This window comes from Pongo abelii, chromosome 6 (assembly GCF_028885655.2).
Source record: "Pongo abelii isolate AG06213 chromosome 6, NHGRI_mPonAbe1-v2.0_pri, whole genome shotgun sequence".
NCBI lineage: Eukaryota > Metazoa > Chordata > Mammalia > Primates > Hominidae > Pongo > Pongo abelii.
In genome coordinates, this window is record NC_071991.2 from 61,371,965 (window position 1) to 61,388,022 (window position 16,058).

The window sequence follows — 16,058 nt, forward strand, 5'->3', positions numbered from 1 at the left end:
CAGCACAGTAACACTGGTGTATTAATTAAGTGGTGTTAAGTAGGGCACCTGAATTTTTTCCAATACTTCATTTACTGCAAATGTTAATTTGGATTCTTAGAAAAACTGGAGGACAACTTTCAGTCAGATATCTAAGTTTATATTACTGCATGTGTTTCAAACCAGTAAATGTCAAAAAGGTCACATACCAGATGAAACTGATCCACTTTCGGGATTCCATCTTTATTTATCTCAAACTCCTGATTTTGAACAGAAAGCTGTGAAAGAAAGTAAGAATGAATAAATGTCCAATGTATTAATACACCGATCTATAGAAGAGTCAACTCTGGAACTTCAGATCCTGGTGACTAGAAAAGAGCTTACTTAAAGAAAGCACATTAACTCTTTTACAGGGTAAAAGCACTTTCATTGTAATTACTTGTTCACAAACAACCAGATGGTTCCTGGGGCTCCTAAAGTACCAATCAGAGGGGATGTACACACTATGAACACTTTAATATTTCCTCACCTTATAAGAAAATGTGTTAAAACTTGGTAGCCTATATCATGTTAGCCCCACCAATACTCAAAAATTAGGCACAAAGAAAATAAATCAGGCAAGTTGCTTTCCACCATATCTAACCTTTGTTCAAGAAATATAAGCTAAACTTAAAAAAAAACTTCAGAAATAAGGGGGATGCAAAAAATAAATTAATTAAATTTAATTTTAAAACATGGAGAATTTTTTACATACACAAAGGTATTCTGAGTCCCATGTATTTATCCCCTAGCCCTAACAACCATCAGCCAATGACCACTCTTACCCTATGAACAAACGCATATATATTATCTTTGAGGCAAATCCTATGTATTTCATAATTTCACCTATAAATATCTTAGTACATATCTCTAAGAGACAGTCTTTTATTTTTACACAATCATATCATTATAAGAAAAATACTTTTACACAAAATACCTAGCTTTCAAAATTTGAGTAATCTCATGTCAAATTAGTTTACTTTTTTAGTTTATTTAAATCCAGATCCAAATAAGTTCCACCCATTGCAATTAAAAAATGAGCAAAAGGGCTTTTGGTCTCTTCCTGTTCCTCTCCATTAAGTACAATTATAAAACCTGAAAATACCATAAAATATAACCAAAGGAAAACACTGAAAGGTTTAAAAAAGGAAGAAAAGCTAGTTGAAGACCCCAGGACTAGAGGAACAACATAGTAACAGGTTGTCTTATAACCCTCCCAACTGAAAAAAAAAAAAAAAAGTGAGCCAGATCTGATGTTTCCCAACTCCTAAGCCTGCAACAGAAAGTAGCCCAGGTAGATTCATTCTTCTCTTGAATTTAATAGGATTGCCATCAACACCACCAGGTGAGGCCAGGAGAAACAGCAAGAAGGTTCAACTGGAAACCTCACTGTCAATAAGCAGTCAGGGGAAGCATTCACCATCCTCAGCAGCAGCACCACCTGAGACACCAACGAGGCCACAGACACCAACAAAGGGAAACCACACCACAAGCAGCTGGTCCAGTAAATACACTCTGACACCCATAAGTAGGGGGATCCCACCATAACAAGGGATGGTTCTGGAAGTATTCTGCACCTGTCATAGGAAAGGAGAGATCCTGCCACAACTAGCACCCAGCTCAAGAAGCTTCATCCCATAGACCAGGGTCTCCATTCCCATACTTAGAAGCACCAGGCAGTTCAGCCTTGAAAAGTTCCTTTCATTCTCTCAAACACCATCAAGCAGGGACCACTGGAGGCCCAGCAGCACGCAACAACTCAAGTAGATCAAAATATAACTGAAAAGTTTCTGAAAATTAGATTGTCGTTAAAAGCACAGTTCAAAAAGTAGTCCAGGACCTCTGTTTAAACCTAAACAAGGTGACTGCCTGCTAAAATATAATTTTCAGTAGGACCCAGAATCTATTAAAATAGTATCCAAAATGTCCAGGATAAAATTAAAAATCACTTGTCATACAAAGTACCAGGAAAACCACAACTTCAACGAGAAACTGCAATCAACACCACGATGAATCACATAATTATCTGACAAGAACTTTCAAGCAATGGTCATAAAATGCTTCAACAAACAATTATAATTTCTCTAAGGTAAATAAAAAGAAATTTCAGCAAAGAAAAAAGTTATTAAAAAGAATTGCATGAAAGTTACGGAACTACAAAGTACAATAACCAAAATCTTAAAACTGGATGGGATAAACTGAAAAGTACAGAGATGACAGAAGACAAAATCAGTGAACTTCAGAACAGATCAATACAATTTGCTCAGCCTGATCAGAGAGAAAACAGACAAAAAACAAAAACAAAAACAGAGAGCCTCAAGGACCTGTGAGACAGTAACAAAAGATCCAACTTTCAGAGTCTCAGAAGAAAAGGAAAAAGATAATGGGGCTAAAGGAGTATTTTAAAATAGTGGCTACAGATGAGTGAGTAAAGAAACTGTGGTGTGTGTGTGTATGTATGTGTGTGAGTACACATATACACATACATACATATGTACACACACGCATACAATAGAATATTCAGCAATAAAAAAGAATAAAATCATGTCTTTCGCAGCAACATGGACGGAATCGGAAGCCATTATCTTAAGTGAAACAACTCAAAATCAGAAAGCCCAATACTGCATTTTCTCACTTATAAGCAGAAGCTAAATAAAATGTGCATATGGACACAGAATGTCGAATAAAAGTCACTGAAGATTCAAAAAGGTGGGAGGGTGGGAAAGGGGTGGGGTATGAAAAATTACTTAATGAGTACAATGTACACTGTTCAAAATTACACTAAAAGCCCAGACTTCACCATTAAACAATATATCTGTGTAACAAAACTGCACTTGTTCTCCCTAAATCTAGAGAAATTTAATAAAAAAAGTTTAAGAAAATAATGGTTGAAAAGTTCCCAAATTTTGAAGAAGATTAAAGAAGATGTGAAAACCCCAAATAGAAAAAATCTTAAAAAAAAAAAAAAGAAAAGAATGAAAAAAGATGTTTAGGAAAACTAAAGACAAAGAAAAAATCTTGAAAGCAACCAGAGAAAAACAAAACATTACCTATAAGAAATACTACCTTGTATGATAAACGTTTATCATATGAAATTATGGAGACCGAAGGGAGTAGCACATTTTTCAACTTTTAAAAGAAAATAACTCTCAACCACCACAAATTCTATGTCCAGTAAAACTACCCATCAGTAATGAAAGTGAAATCAAGATGTTCTCAAATAAAGGAAAACGAAAGGAATTTGTCACTAGACACAATCTTAAAGAGTGGCTAAAGGAAGTACTTCAAACAAAAAGAAAGTAATTTTTTAGACGAGTCTTGGAGCATCAAGAAGGAAGAAATAACAATGGAAAAAAACAGAAATATGACTAATACCACAGACTATCCTTCTCATCATGAGTTTTCTAATCATATATGATGATTCAAACCAAAATTACACCACCATCTGATACTCAAGACAATGATATTTAAAAGTGGGGAGAATAAAGGCACCTCAAAGGAAGTGAGGTTTCTATACTTCACTCAAAATGGTGAAATGCTGACATCACTAGAATGTAATAAGCCACATATGTATATTGTAATACGCAAACCAACCACTAGGAAAACTGTAAGAGGCAATACACTCAAAAACACAATATACTTTTCTGGATGCTTCCTATTCCCTGGAGTGCCTTTCCAACTGCATATTTGCTTCAAGCTCCAGGCTTAAGCTATAAGCGAGCACTGCTATCATCTACCTCCAGCCACCATCATGATTATCTGTGACAATTACAAGATCTGAGACACTGCAAACAGGCTGTGCCTGGAGGGGGAGAGGAAGATGGTCAGTAAGACATAGGGTAATATTGATGACTTGCTCATTGGTGTAAATGCCTCTACTGAAAGACTCAAGGGTCAAGGTACTGAAAGCACAGTAATCACTGGTACTGATATTTTGTCATGAACCATCACTTGCAGCAAGCTGGCTTCCTAAAAGAAGCCTACAAGATGTATATGAAAGATTACATTAAATCAATCAAAGGCAAACTTGAAGAATGAAGACCAGAAAGAGCAAAACCTTTTATGGCAGAAGCTACAAAACAAATCAAGCACACACTTGCTAATTTCAAAAACTACCAGTCCTTTACTGGTGAAAACATCAATCTAGATGGCACGGTTGTTCTGCTAAACTACTGTAAGGATGATGTGACCCTATATGTGATTTTCTTTATCGATGATTTAGAAATGGAAAAAAATTAACAAATCTGGCAATTACTTTGGATCTATCACTTGTCATCATAAATGGCAGCTGCTTATCATCCACACAACACCCGGCCTTTAGACAAATTGGAATAACGTCATCTTGAGTTTTTCATTTATTTTGACCATATTTATCTGGAGTACAGGTGTTGTTTAAAAAAAAAAAAAGACATCATGTAGACATGTGTGTATATATATATACACATATATGTGTATATATTTATATATATTTTATATATATTTTTATATATATTATATATATTATATATATATTTATATATTATATATATATTTATATATATTTATATATTTTATATATATATTTATATATATTTATATATATTTATATTTTATATATATATTTATATATATTTATATATATTTATATTTTTATATATATTTATATATATTTTATATATATTTATATATATTTATATATAATATATTTATATAATATATATTTATATATATTTTATATATTTATATATATTATATATTTATATATATTTATATATTACATATATTTTTATATATATTTTATATATTTTATATATATTTATATATATTTTATATATCATTTATATATATTACATATATTATATATATAATTTATATATTTTATATATTTATATATATTTTATATATATTTATATATATTTTATATATTTATATATTATATATATTTTATATATTTATATATATTTATATATATTTTTATATATATATTTATATATATTTTTATATATATATTTATATATATTTTTATATATATATTTATATATATTTTTATATATATTTATACATTTTATATATTTATATATATTTATATATATTTATATATATTTATATATATTTTTTATATATATATATAAAGATGGACTCTTAAAATTTTTTCAAGTAATCCACAGGAAGGGAAAAAAAGAAACAGGAAACAAACAAAACCAGTAATACAATGGTAGATTTAAGCCCTAAAATATCAATAATTACCCTAAATGTAAATGGTCTAAAAACCCCAATTAAAAGACAGAGATTAGCAAGAGTAAATAAAAAACAATGCAACCATATGTCATTTATAAGAAACTTACTCCAAATTCAACAATGTAGGTACCTTTGGAGTAAACGGATGGCAGAAGATATACCATGCAAACATTAATGTTGAAAGAATGTTTCAACATTACCACATTACAACATAATACAAGAATGGCTGTATTAATATCAGACAAAGTAGACACTGGAGCAAAGAAAATTAGTACAGAAAAAGAGGGATATTACGTAATGATAAAAGTATCAATCTACTAAGAGGACATAACAATCCTAAATATGTACATATTATACAAGATGACCTTAAACCACAAGATAGAGTTGAAAGGAGAAATAGGCAAGTCTACAATTATAGCCAGGGACTTCAACTCTCAGTAACTGACAAAACAACAGTCGTGTTGTTTAACAACAGGAATACATAACAGGAATATATTCTCAGAAATGCATCATGAGGCAATTTCATCCTTGTGTGAACATCATAACAAATGTACTTACATAAACCTAGATGATATATCCTACTACAACACACCTAGGCTATACAGTGTAGCCTACCGCTCCAAGGTTACAACCCCATATTGTATGTTACAGTACTGAATTACTTGCACTGGGGAAGGAGCATTTTAATTCTCTGAAATAGGAGGCAAAGATAGAATACTGGGTAAACAGATAATGTAGTCCCTTGAACAATGTAGATTTGAACTGTGTTGGCCCACTAATATGCAGATTTTTTTCAACCGAACATGGATGGAAAAATACACTATTAATGAGACATAAAGCCTGCATATATAAAAGGTCCACTTTTCATATTAGCAGGTTCCACAAAACTCACTGTGGGACTTTGCGCAGATTTTGGCATATGTGGGGGTCCTGAAACCAATTCCTTGTGTATACTGAGGGATGACTGTAATTCGTAAGTGCTCAAATTTGATGAAAAGCACATAACATGATCTCAAGTTTTTCAGTAAAATAAGAAGTAAGATCATCTGAGAAGAATGAGGATAGCATTTAAGTGGAGACTTGATGAAAAGGTTTAAAATAATTGTTGAGGGGAATGTGAGAATGAGGTGGCTGTGAGGAGGTTAAAGAACCAAAAGAAAGCACCAAGGGCTCAATTAAAGTAATGCAGTGCAACAGCATTCAGCTCCCAAGGTACAAGAGCATGCAAGGGGTTCCAGCCAAGATGGAGTAGTCACATTTCACATCAATCTTTCCTCTTAAAAAAACTAACAGCTCTAGATATAATACAACACAGGAAGACCCTAAAAGGTGGAAAGAAGAAGGTGAAGTAGCTAGGACCTTGCCACTTGAGGAACAATACAATGGTGAGTTCCTTCAGCTTTCTTTTTGCCCCCCTATATCTCTGATGGGGTCCTAGAGAAGTCTGCCACCCAGAAATGGCAACAGACACAGGCAAACACACACACACACAAAAGCTCCAAGAAAAGCCTGCTTCCTGTAGCCACAGGACTGGGAATAGGGTAGCCTAGCAGAACAGAAAACTGTAATAGGTAACATACCCTATTCCAGTCATACACCAAACGAAAAACTGCCCCCTATGCCATCCGTAGTATTAGTAGTGCTGAGTGAGGAGCTGGACTTTCAGCCCCACCCGGCAGCAATAAGTCATGAGAAGTCATCCCTTTGCTTCCTCCACTAGCATGGTATCCATGAAGCCAAACAGGGAACTGAACTTCTACTTCCACCCATCGACAGAGGCAGAAGACAGCAGTGAGAAACAGCACCAGCTGGCACTCCACAGTCTGGGGTACTGTCAGTGGAACTCAGAACAGGGCTTACTTCCACTCCCACCCAGCAGCAAAAAAAGTGAAACAAAGCAGTGTGAAGTAGTGCGAGTCAGCATTCAGTTTTTCACTGCCCACTCCCCATGGTGTTGGCAGGACCCACTGGGGAGTAAAACTTCCACTCTCACCAGGTAGCAACAAGGTGCAAGAAGGTGGAATAAGGTGGTGGTGAAACAGTTATAGCTAACACTTTGCTCCTCCTGGTCTCCCAGTGTCAAAACAACTCAATAAAGTGGTGAATTTACACTCCCATCTGTCAGCAGCAAGGAGAAGTAAGGCAGTACAACTGGGCATTCCACTTTTGCTGGGGTCATGTCAGCAGAGCCCAGTGGGGAGCTAAATATCTAACCCCATCTGGAACTGCATACTATACCTAAACAGGGTGGCTGCCTACAAAAAAAAATATAAAGATTAAAAAGGATTCATAGTCTCACAACATAATAACCCAAATGTTTAGGGTACAATAAAAAATCACTTTATATCAAGAACCAGAATAATCTCAACTTGACTGAGAAAAAGACAACCAACGGACACCAAATAAAACAGATGTTGTGATTATCTGAGAAGTATTTTAAAACGGCCATCATAAAAATGCTGCATAGAGCAACTACAAACACACTTAAATTTTTAAAATAGAAAGCAAAGAAACAGAAGACAGAAGATATAAAAAAGAATCAATTGGAAATTTTATAACAGAAAAACAGTAATCAAAAATGTTAAAACCCATTAGGTGGACTGAATGGTAGAATAAATATGACAGGAAAGCACTAATGAATCTGAAGATGAAAAAATTGAAAATAACCCATTTGAACAACCATCATTACAAAAAAAAAAACACCCTGATAAACAGAGCCCCAAGAACCTGTGAGACAATAACAAAAGACAGAAAATTTGTATCATCAGAGTCCTAGAAAAAGAGGAGAAAGGGTGGGGGGCTAAAATGCATTTGAGTAAATAATTGCTGAACTTCCCACATTTGTTGAAAAACATAAGCCCACAGGCTGAAGAAGCTGAGAAAACCTCAAACAGAATAAACTTAAATAAACACATGCCACTACATACCATAATAAACTTAAAACTAAAGAAAAGAAAAATCTTGAAACCGGTTAGAGAGAAATGTAATATTACCTATAAAGGAAATGATTCAAATGACAGTGAATTTCTCATCAGAAACCATGGACACCTAAAGAAAGCAGCACAATCTTTTCCAAATGCTAAAAGAAAAAGAACTACCAATCCAGAATTCTATTCCCAGTGAAAATATTCTTCAGAAATAAAGGTGACATCAAGATGCTCTCAGATAAAGGAAACTAAAAATTTGTCACCAGTAGACTTACCTTGAAAGAATGGCCAAAAGAAGTTATTAGGATAAAAATGATAAAAGGAGAAATGCTGAAACATTAGAAATTTTAAAAAGAATAAGAATAAAAATATGGGTAAATAGACTATCTTAAAAAAACAAAAACAAAAACCTTGAAAGGTGAACCACCTCCAAGTTCTCTGCATTTGGATCGGATAAGAAAGGAATGACCAGTCTAAGGTTCTTGATTGGCTCTGAAAGCAGTTTCAGAAATATTAATACACAAAATTCCTGTACAGGGAAGGGCACTAGAGAGATTAGTGAGTCCATCCAGCCTGTATCTCTTTTTTTTTTTTTTTTTTTTTTTTTCCTGAGACGGAGTCTTGCTCTGTCGCCCAGGCTGGAGTGCAGTGGCGCGATCTCTGCTCACTGCAAGCTCCGCCTCCCGGGTTCACGCTATTCTCCTGCCTCAGCCTCCCCAGTAGCTGGGACTACAGGCCCCCGCCAACAAGCCCGGCTAATATTTTGTATTTTTAGTAGAGAAGGGGTTTCACCGTGTTAACCAGGATGGACTCAATCTCCTGACCTCATGATCCACCCGCCTCGGCCTCCCAAAGTGCTGGGATTACAGGCGTAAGCCACCGCGCCGAGCCCAACCTGTATCTCTTAATCCTCCTACATTCAATTCTACAATAATGAGTTCTATTCCCCAGTCTGCTTGATTATGATGTTAGAATCATAAAACCTCTAGATTTCAAGGGGCTGCTACCCATGTTCCTTTCCCTCCATTTATCTTAGTTAGCATATTCCTGAGAGGCACTGCTAAGGTTCAAAGAAGGTGGGGGAGCTCATCACAAGTCACATGAGCTGGGCCTCAAGAAAGGACAGCATATGGAACATTACTTTCCCATTGTCTCTTATTTTTGGATTACGCATGAAAACCAGGCATCATGTGTGAAAAGTGTACCTGTATTCCAAACAAAAGTATTAAATACATCCACGCAAGACTTTGTAAGCAGAGAACTTCTTAAAAAACAGCACATAGGAGACAAGCCTAAAGATGCCTAAAAGGGGAATAATATGATACAAGGGACTTCATAGTGGTCAATGCCATGACATTTACTGGTAACTTATTTCCCAGCCCTGGGTTCCCTTCATCAATTGTTCATCATTGGCTTCAATGAAGACTGCCTTTAAGGCTTAATGTGATGTGAAGGCAGAAGGTGGTCTTGCATGGAGCCTCAAGACACTAAAATTCTGAAATGGGACATCACTCAGGTACTTCCTCTCTGACACACAAAACTCTCATATCTATACTTCGGATAATAACATACTCCCTCACATGCTTGTTAGGAGGGTGTAATGAGATAAAACTTTCTAAAGCAGTTAGTTCCAAACATGTTCTATGTGCTCCCACCAAGGGAGGATGTTACCACCATGTTATAAATAGACATAATAATGTCCTTAAATTAACAAATATTGGCTGGGCACAGTGGCTTATGCCTGTAGTCCCAGCACGTTGGCAGACAAAGGTGGACAAATTGCTTGAGCCCAGGAGTTTGAGACCAAGCTGGGCAACATGGTGAAACCCCATCTTTACAAAAAAAAAATTCAAAAATGAGTCAGGAGTGGTGATACAACCTGTAGTCCCAGCTACTCAGGGGTCTAAGGCAGGAGGATCACTTGAGCCCAAGAGATTGAGGCTGCAACGAGCTGTATAGTGCCACTGCACTCCAGCCCAGGTGACAGAGCAAAACCCCATCTCCAAAAAAATAAAAAAAATAGAAATAAAAACAAATATGTTTGGTCACACTCTGTTAAAGAAATAAAATGTAATGCCTTTATAAAAGTTATTGACACATAGAAATAAAACTTTTTAAAAAGGAGAAATGGGGCTGGGCACGGTGGCTCACGCCTGTAATCCTAACACTTTGGGAGGCCGAGGCAGGTGGACTGCCTGAGCTCAGGAGTTTGAGACTAGCCTGAGCAAGATGGTGAAACCCCATCTCTACTAAAATACAAAAAATTAGCCAGGCATGGCAGCGTGCGCCTGTAATCCCAGGTAGTCAGGAGGCTGAGACAGGAGAATCGCTTGAACCTAGGAGGCAGAGGTTGCAGTGAGCCGAGATCGCACCACTGCACTCTAGCCTGGGCGACAGAGCAAGACTCCATCTCAAAAAAAAAAAAAAAGAGAGAGAGAAATGAGAAAGAATTTTTTACTCATAAATGGCAGGCCATAGCTTATCTAAAATTGAGTTTTTTCCAAAAAGACTAAACAGAAGAACAGGAGTAAATGGGAATATAAGGCATAGTATGGGAATTACATGATAGGGTCCAAAGCTGAGTAAATAAAGAAAAAAGCTAGAAGGTTGCTGATAAACTAGAAGAAAAGAGAGACAGTAAATAAACACACTGGAGATTTAAGATTAGCAGACACAGTAAATGAGAGGACAGGAAATCCTGTTAGGAGAAAAATATAATGGATTGGATTCTATTACTTTTGAAAAATAACAATTGTAGAGATTCACAAAATCCTGGTTTGGGGAAGTGACTGAAATTACATAAAGGTTTGGATCTCAAGTTATTAAGGAGGTCCAGAAATGCAAAGTTAGGTTCACTGGGTGATCAGTATGACCACTAACATCTCCTAGAAATATATTAAGAGTCCAAATAAAATCTTCATGCAAGGTTTTAAAGAATAAAATGATGTACATGGGGCCATAAATGAGAGGTAAGTAAATGAACTCAGGAAAAAAACATGGAACTATTTTTTAAAGCCTAATACTTCAGCATATAACTGTGGCTAAAATTTAAACATTCGTTCAACTAATATTTGAATGCCCACTTTGCACCAGGCACAGTTCTAGGCATTTGAGGATATAGTGGCAAACAAAATAGACAAGCTACTCCCAAAAAGCTTCCACTCGAGTGGTAGAAGCAGAATAATAAATAAGTGTATAATATGGTAAGAGAAAAATAAAGCAGGAAAAAATGCATTTTAGAGAAAGCAACACTGAAAATGTGTCTCTGAATAAAGAAAAGGGGGACAGATGTGGTAGGTCATGCCTGTAATCCCAGCACTTTGGGAGGTCGGGGTGGGAAGGTCGCTTGAGCTCAGGAGTTTGAGACCAGCCTGAGCAATATAGTGAGACCCCATCTCTTAAAAATAAATATATAAATAAAAATAAACAAAGAAAGGGGGCCATTCACTTCTTTATATTCAACTTCTTCACAGCAGTACTCCTCAACACACACAAAAACACAATTCTTTTTCAATGTAACATCAGACAGAACTGTTATACTTTTTAAAAACTCATTTCTAGAAAAAGCCTTTAAGATTTCCATAATAACCTAAAAATATAGTGAAGAACCTTAAAACAAATGGTGTCATGATAAAACTATATTCCATGTATTTCAGTTAAAAGAGAAAACCAAATACTGCATGTTCTCACTAAATGTTGAGAACTCATGAACACAAAGAAGGGAACAACAGACACTGGGCCTACTTAAGGGCAGAGGGTAGGAGGAGGGAGAGGGGCAGAAAAAATAACTATTGGGTACTAGGCTTAGTATCTGGGTAACAAAATAATCTGTACAACAAGCCCCTGTGGCACAAGTTTATCTATATAACAAACCTGCATATGTACCCCCAAACCTAATTTAAACATTTTTAAAAAGATACGGTTTATTACTGAAGGTAATAACCCACAACACTTGAATTGTCCATTGTTTTGAATTTTCTGTAGGCAGTCTTCAGAACACTTCATTTAATCTGGGTCTCATAAGAAAAATGATCTAAAACCACAGTATCTTTGATATGCCCAAAATATCTAGTTAGTATTCTAGAGCTTTGCTATCAAACTATTACTTTTTTACTATTGCTATTTCTAAAATTTTTTTAAAGACAAAGTGACAGTAATCCCTTCATGGCCTTGTAAATAAAATCTTTTGATAATGGTTCCAGTTTAACTCTGAATATTACCTTTTTAAGCACAGCCCTTGGATCTTGACTTTTTGCCCTTTTATATATTTTACACTATGTGCTTTCATAATAAATTGCCCAATTCTTTCAGGAGGAAGGTCAAAGTATATACAGCCCTTCGTACCAAACTAACTTTACTATCAAAAAAATACTGTTGTAAAAAAGAACTCGACCAACTAGAAAACAAAAATTTTTTAAAAACACAATAGCTTCCAAACATGAAATTCTTAGGTATAAATCTAATAACACATGTATAGAATCTGTAAGCCCAAAATAACAAAACGTTGATAAAAGAAACCAGAGAAAATTTAAATAAATGGAGTTCACAAATTAAAGGCTCAAGGTAGTAAAGATGTCAATTCTCCCCATACTGATCTACAGATTGAATGCAATTCCAATCAAAATCACAGCAGAGCTTTTGTGCACACAGACAAGCTGTTTGTAAAATATACATGGAAAAGCAGCCAGGTGCAGTGGCTCACTCCTGTAATCCCAGCACTTTGGGAGGCCAAGGCAGGTGGATCACTTGAGGTCAAGGGTTCGAGACCAGCCTGGTCAACATGGTGAAACCTTATCTCTACTAAAAATACAAAAATTAGCTGAGCGTGGTGGCGGGTGCCTATAATCCCAGCTCCTCAGGAGGCTGAGGCACAAGAATCGCTTGAACCCGGGAGGCAGAGGTTGCAGTGAGCCAGGATTGTACCACTACACTCCAGCCTGGGTGACAGAGTGAGACTGCGTCTTAAAGACAAACTGCCCCAAAAAGCTTCTTGGTGCTCCCCTCAAACGTCTCCGTGCTGCCCACCCTTCCCCCAAGCCTCTTTACATTTCTAAGCCCTTATCTAGGCACCACAGTGAAGCCAGCAGACTTCACTTATCAGACCTTGCTGCGATAAACAAACCCCAATTACGAACCATCTGGACCGCACAGGGGGAGGTCGTTGGAAGCATAAACAAACTTTACCTACACCTTCCTGTAAGTTCTACTACCACAAACGTCACAAGGTGATATGTGACAAAATTAACCAGCAAACAACCCCGGAATGCGGCCATACCAAAGAACTCCCTCAAACTCCCTTCTCCAATATAAACCCCTCATTTTGTAAACTCAGGGCTGCCTCCTCTGAGTGAAGTGAAGCAGCCCCGCAGGTTCAATAAACTTACTCGCCTGACTTTAGGTCTATTTTTCGTTTCTCTCAGCTGACCTTACACGTCTTAATAAAATAAAATAAGGTAAGATGTAAAATATAAAATAAAATATATACAAAAAAGAAAAGATAGCTGAATAGCTAAAATCTGAAAAAGAATCATACTACCCAATTTTAAGACATACTATAAAGATACAGTAACCAAGACAGTATGATGTTGGTAAACGGACAGACACACAGATCAACAGCAGAAAGAGTCCACAAACAGACTCACACAAAAATGGCCGATTTATTTCTGATAAAGATACAAAGACAATTCAACAGAGAATAACACTCTTTTAAAAAAATGGTGTTGTAAAATTGGACATCCATATGCAAAAACATGAACCCTGACATAAACCTCCCACCTTACACAAAAATTACATCCAAAGAGATCTCAGCTCTAAATGTAAACCATACAACTATAGAGCTTTTAGAAGAAAATATAAGAAAAATTATTCAAGTCTTTGGGTTATGCGAAGAGTTCTTATACACAACACTAAAAGCATGATACATAAAAGGAAAACAATAATAAATTAAACTTCAAAATTAAAACCATTTTCTCTGCAAAAGACACTGAAAAGAAAATAAAAAGAAAAGCTGCAGGCCAGAAAAAATCATTACAAATGACATCTGATAAAGGACTTGTATCTAGAATATATTTATGAATGCCCAAAACTCTACAGCAAGAAAACAAAAATCCAATTAAAAAACAGGCAAAAGACAGACACTTCACCAAAGAAAATATAGAAAGCCCATAATAAACAAACTAAAAGATGCTCAACATCATTATCCATTAGAGAAATTAAAACCACAATGAAACACTACCACACACCTATGAGAATGGCTAAAATAGAAGATAATAACAATACCAGGTGCCAACAAAGATGCTGAACAACTGAAAGTTTCATATATTGCAGGTGAAAATGAAAAATAGTACAGCCACTCTGGAAAATAGTTTGGCAGGTCCTTAAAGAATAATACATACGATTACAATCTGACCCAGAAATTTCACTCCTGGGTAATTACCATAGAGAAAAAAACTTATGTTCACATAAAAACCTATACACACATGTTCACAGTAGCTTTATCTGCAATAGTCAAACACTGGAAACAATGCAAATGTTCTGCAACAGGTGAACAAACAAATTTGGTATGTACATACAACAGAGCACTACTCAGAAACAAAAAAGGGAAAAACTACATTAGACAACTTGAATGAATCACAAAAGATGATTCACATGCTGAATGAAAGAAGCTAGACTCACAAAATTATATACTGTATGATACCACTAATATGATATTCTTTATTTTTATTTTATTTTTTTTCTATTTTTTCTTTTTTTATATACTTTAAGTTCTGGGATACACGTGAAGAATGTGCAGGCTTGCTACATAGGTATACATGTACCATGGTGGTTTGCTACACCCATCAAACCATAATCTACATTAGGTATTTCTCCTAATGCTATCCCTCCCCTAGACCCCCACTCCCCAACAGGCCCCTGTGTGTGATGTTCCCCTCCCTGTGTCCATGTGTTCTCATTGTTCAACTTATGAGTGAGAACATGTGGTATTTGGTTTTCTGTTCCTGTGTTAGTTTGCTGAGAATGATGGCTTCCACATTCACCCATGTCCCTGCAAAGGATATGAACTCATCATTTTTTAAGGCTGCATAGTATTGCATGGTGTATATGTGCCACATTTTCTTTATCCAGTCTATCACTGATGGGCATTTGGGTTGGTTCCAAGTCTTTTCTATTGTGAACAGTGCTGCAATAAACTTAAGTGTGCATATCTTTATAGTACAACGATTTATAATCCTTTGGGTATACACCCAGTAATGTGATTGCTGGGTCAAATGGTATTTCTGGTTCTAGATGCCTGACGATTCGCCACACTATTTTCCATAATGGCCAAACTAATTTACACTCCCACCAACAATGTAAAGCGTTCCTATTTCTCCACATCCTCTCCAGCATCTATTGTTTCCTGACTTTTCAAAGACTGCCATTCTAAGTGGCATGAGATGGTATCTCATTGTGGTTTTGATTTACATTTCTCTAATGACCAGTGATGATGAGCTTTTTTCATATGCTTGTTGGCCACATAAATGTCTTCTTTTGAGAAGTGTCTGTTTATATCCTTTGCCCGCTTTTTGATGGGGTTGTTTTCTTTTTGTAAATGTGTTTCAGTTCTTTGTAGATTCTGGATACTAGACCTTTGTCAGATGGGTAGATTACAAAAATTTTCTCCCATTCTGTAGATTACCTGTTTACTCTGATGATAGTTTATTTTGCTGTGCAGAAGCTCTTTAGTTTAATTAGATCCCATTTGTCAATTTTGGCATTTGTTGCCAGTGCTTTTGGTGTTTTAGTCATGAAGTCTTTGCCCATGCCTATGTCTTAAATGGTATCACCTAGGTTTTCTTCTAGGGTTTTTATGGTTTTAGGTCTTAAGTCTTTAATGCATCTTGAGTTAACTTTTGT

At 35.8% G+C, this 16,058-nt stretch overlaps 1 protein-coding gene and 1 pseudogene across 2 annotated transcripts in view; one reads left to right on the plus strand and one right to left on the minus strand.

Annotated features, from left to right (window-relative positions):
• STK31 (serine/threonine kinase 31) overlaps positions 1-16,058 on the minus strand; it is a 142,464-nt gene that overhangs the window by 18,496 nt on the left and 107,910 nt on the right. For both annotated transcript variants that reach the window (XM_054559383.2, XM_009242947.4), the window contains exon 23: positions 189-257. In XM_054559383.2, coding sequence (XP_054415358.1) covers positions 189-257 — 69 coding nt within the window. The remainder of the gene's footprint in view (positions 1-188; positions 258-16,058) is intronic.
• LOC103891152 (translationally-controlled tumor protein-like) lies at positions 3,839-4,257 on the plus strand (annotated as a pseudogene).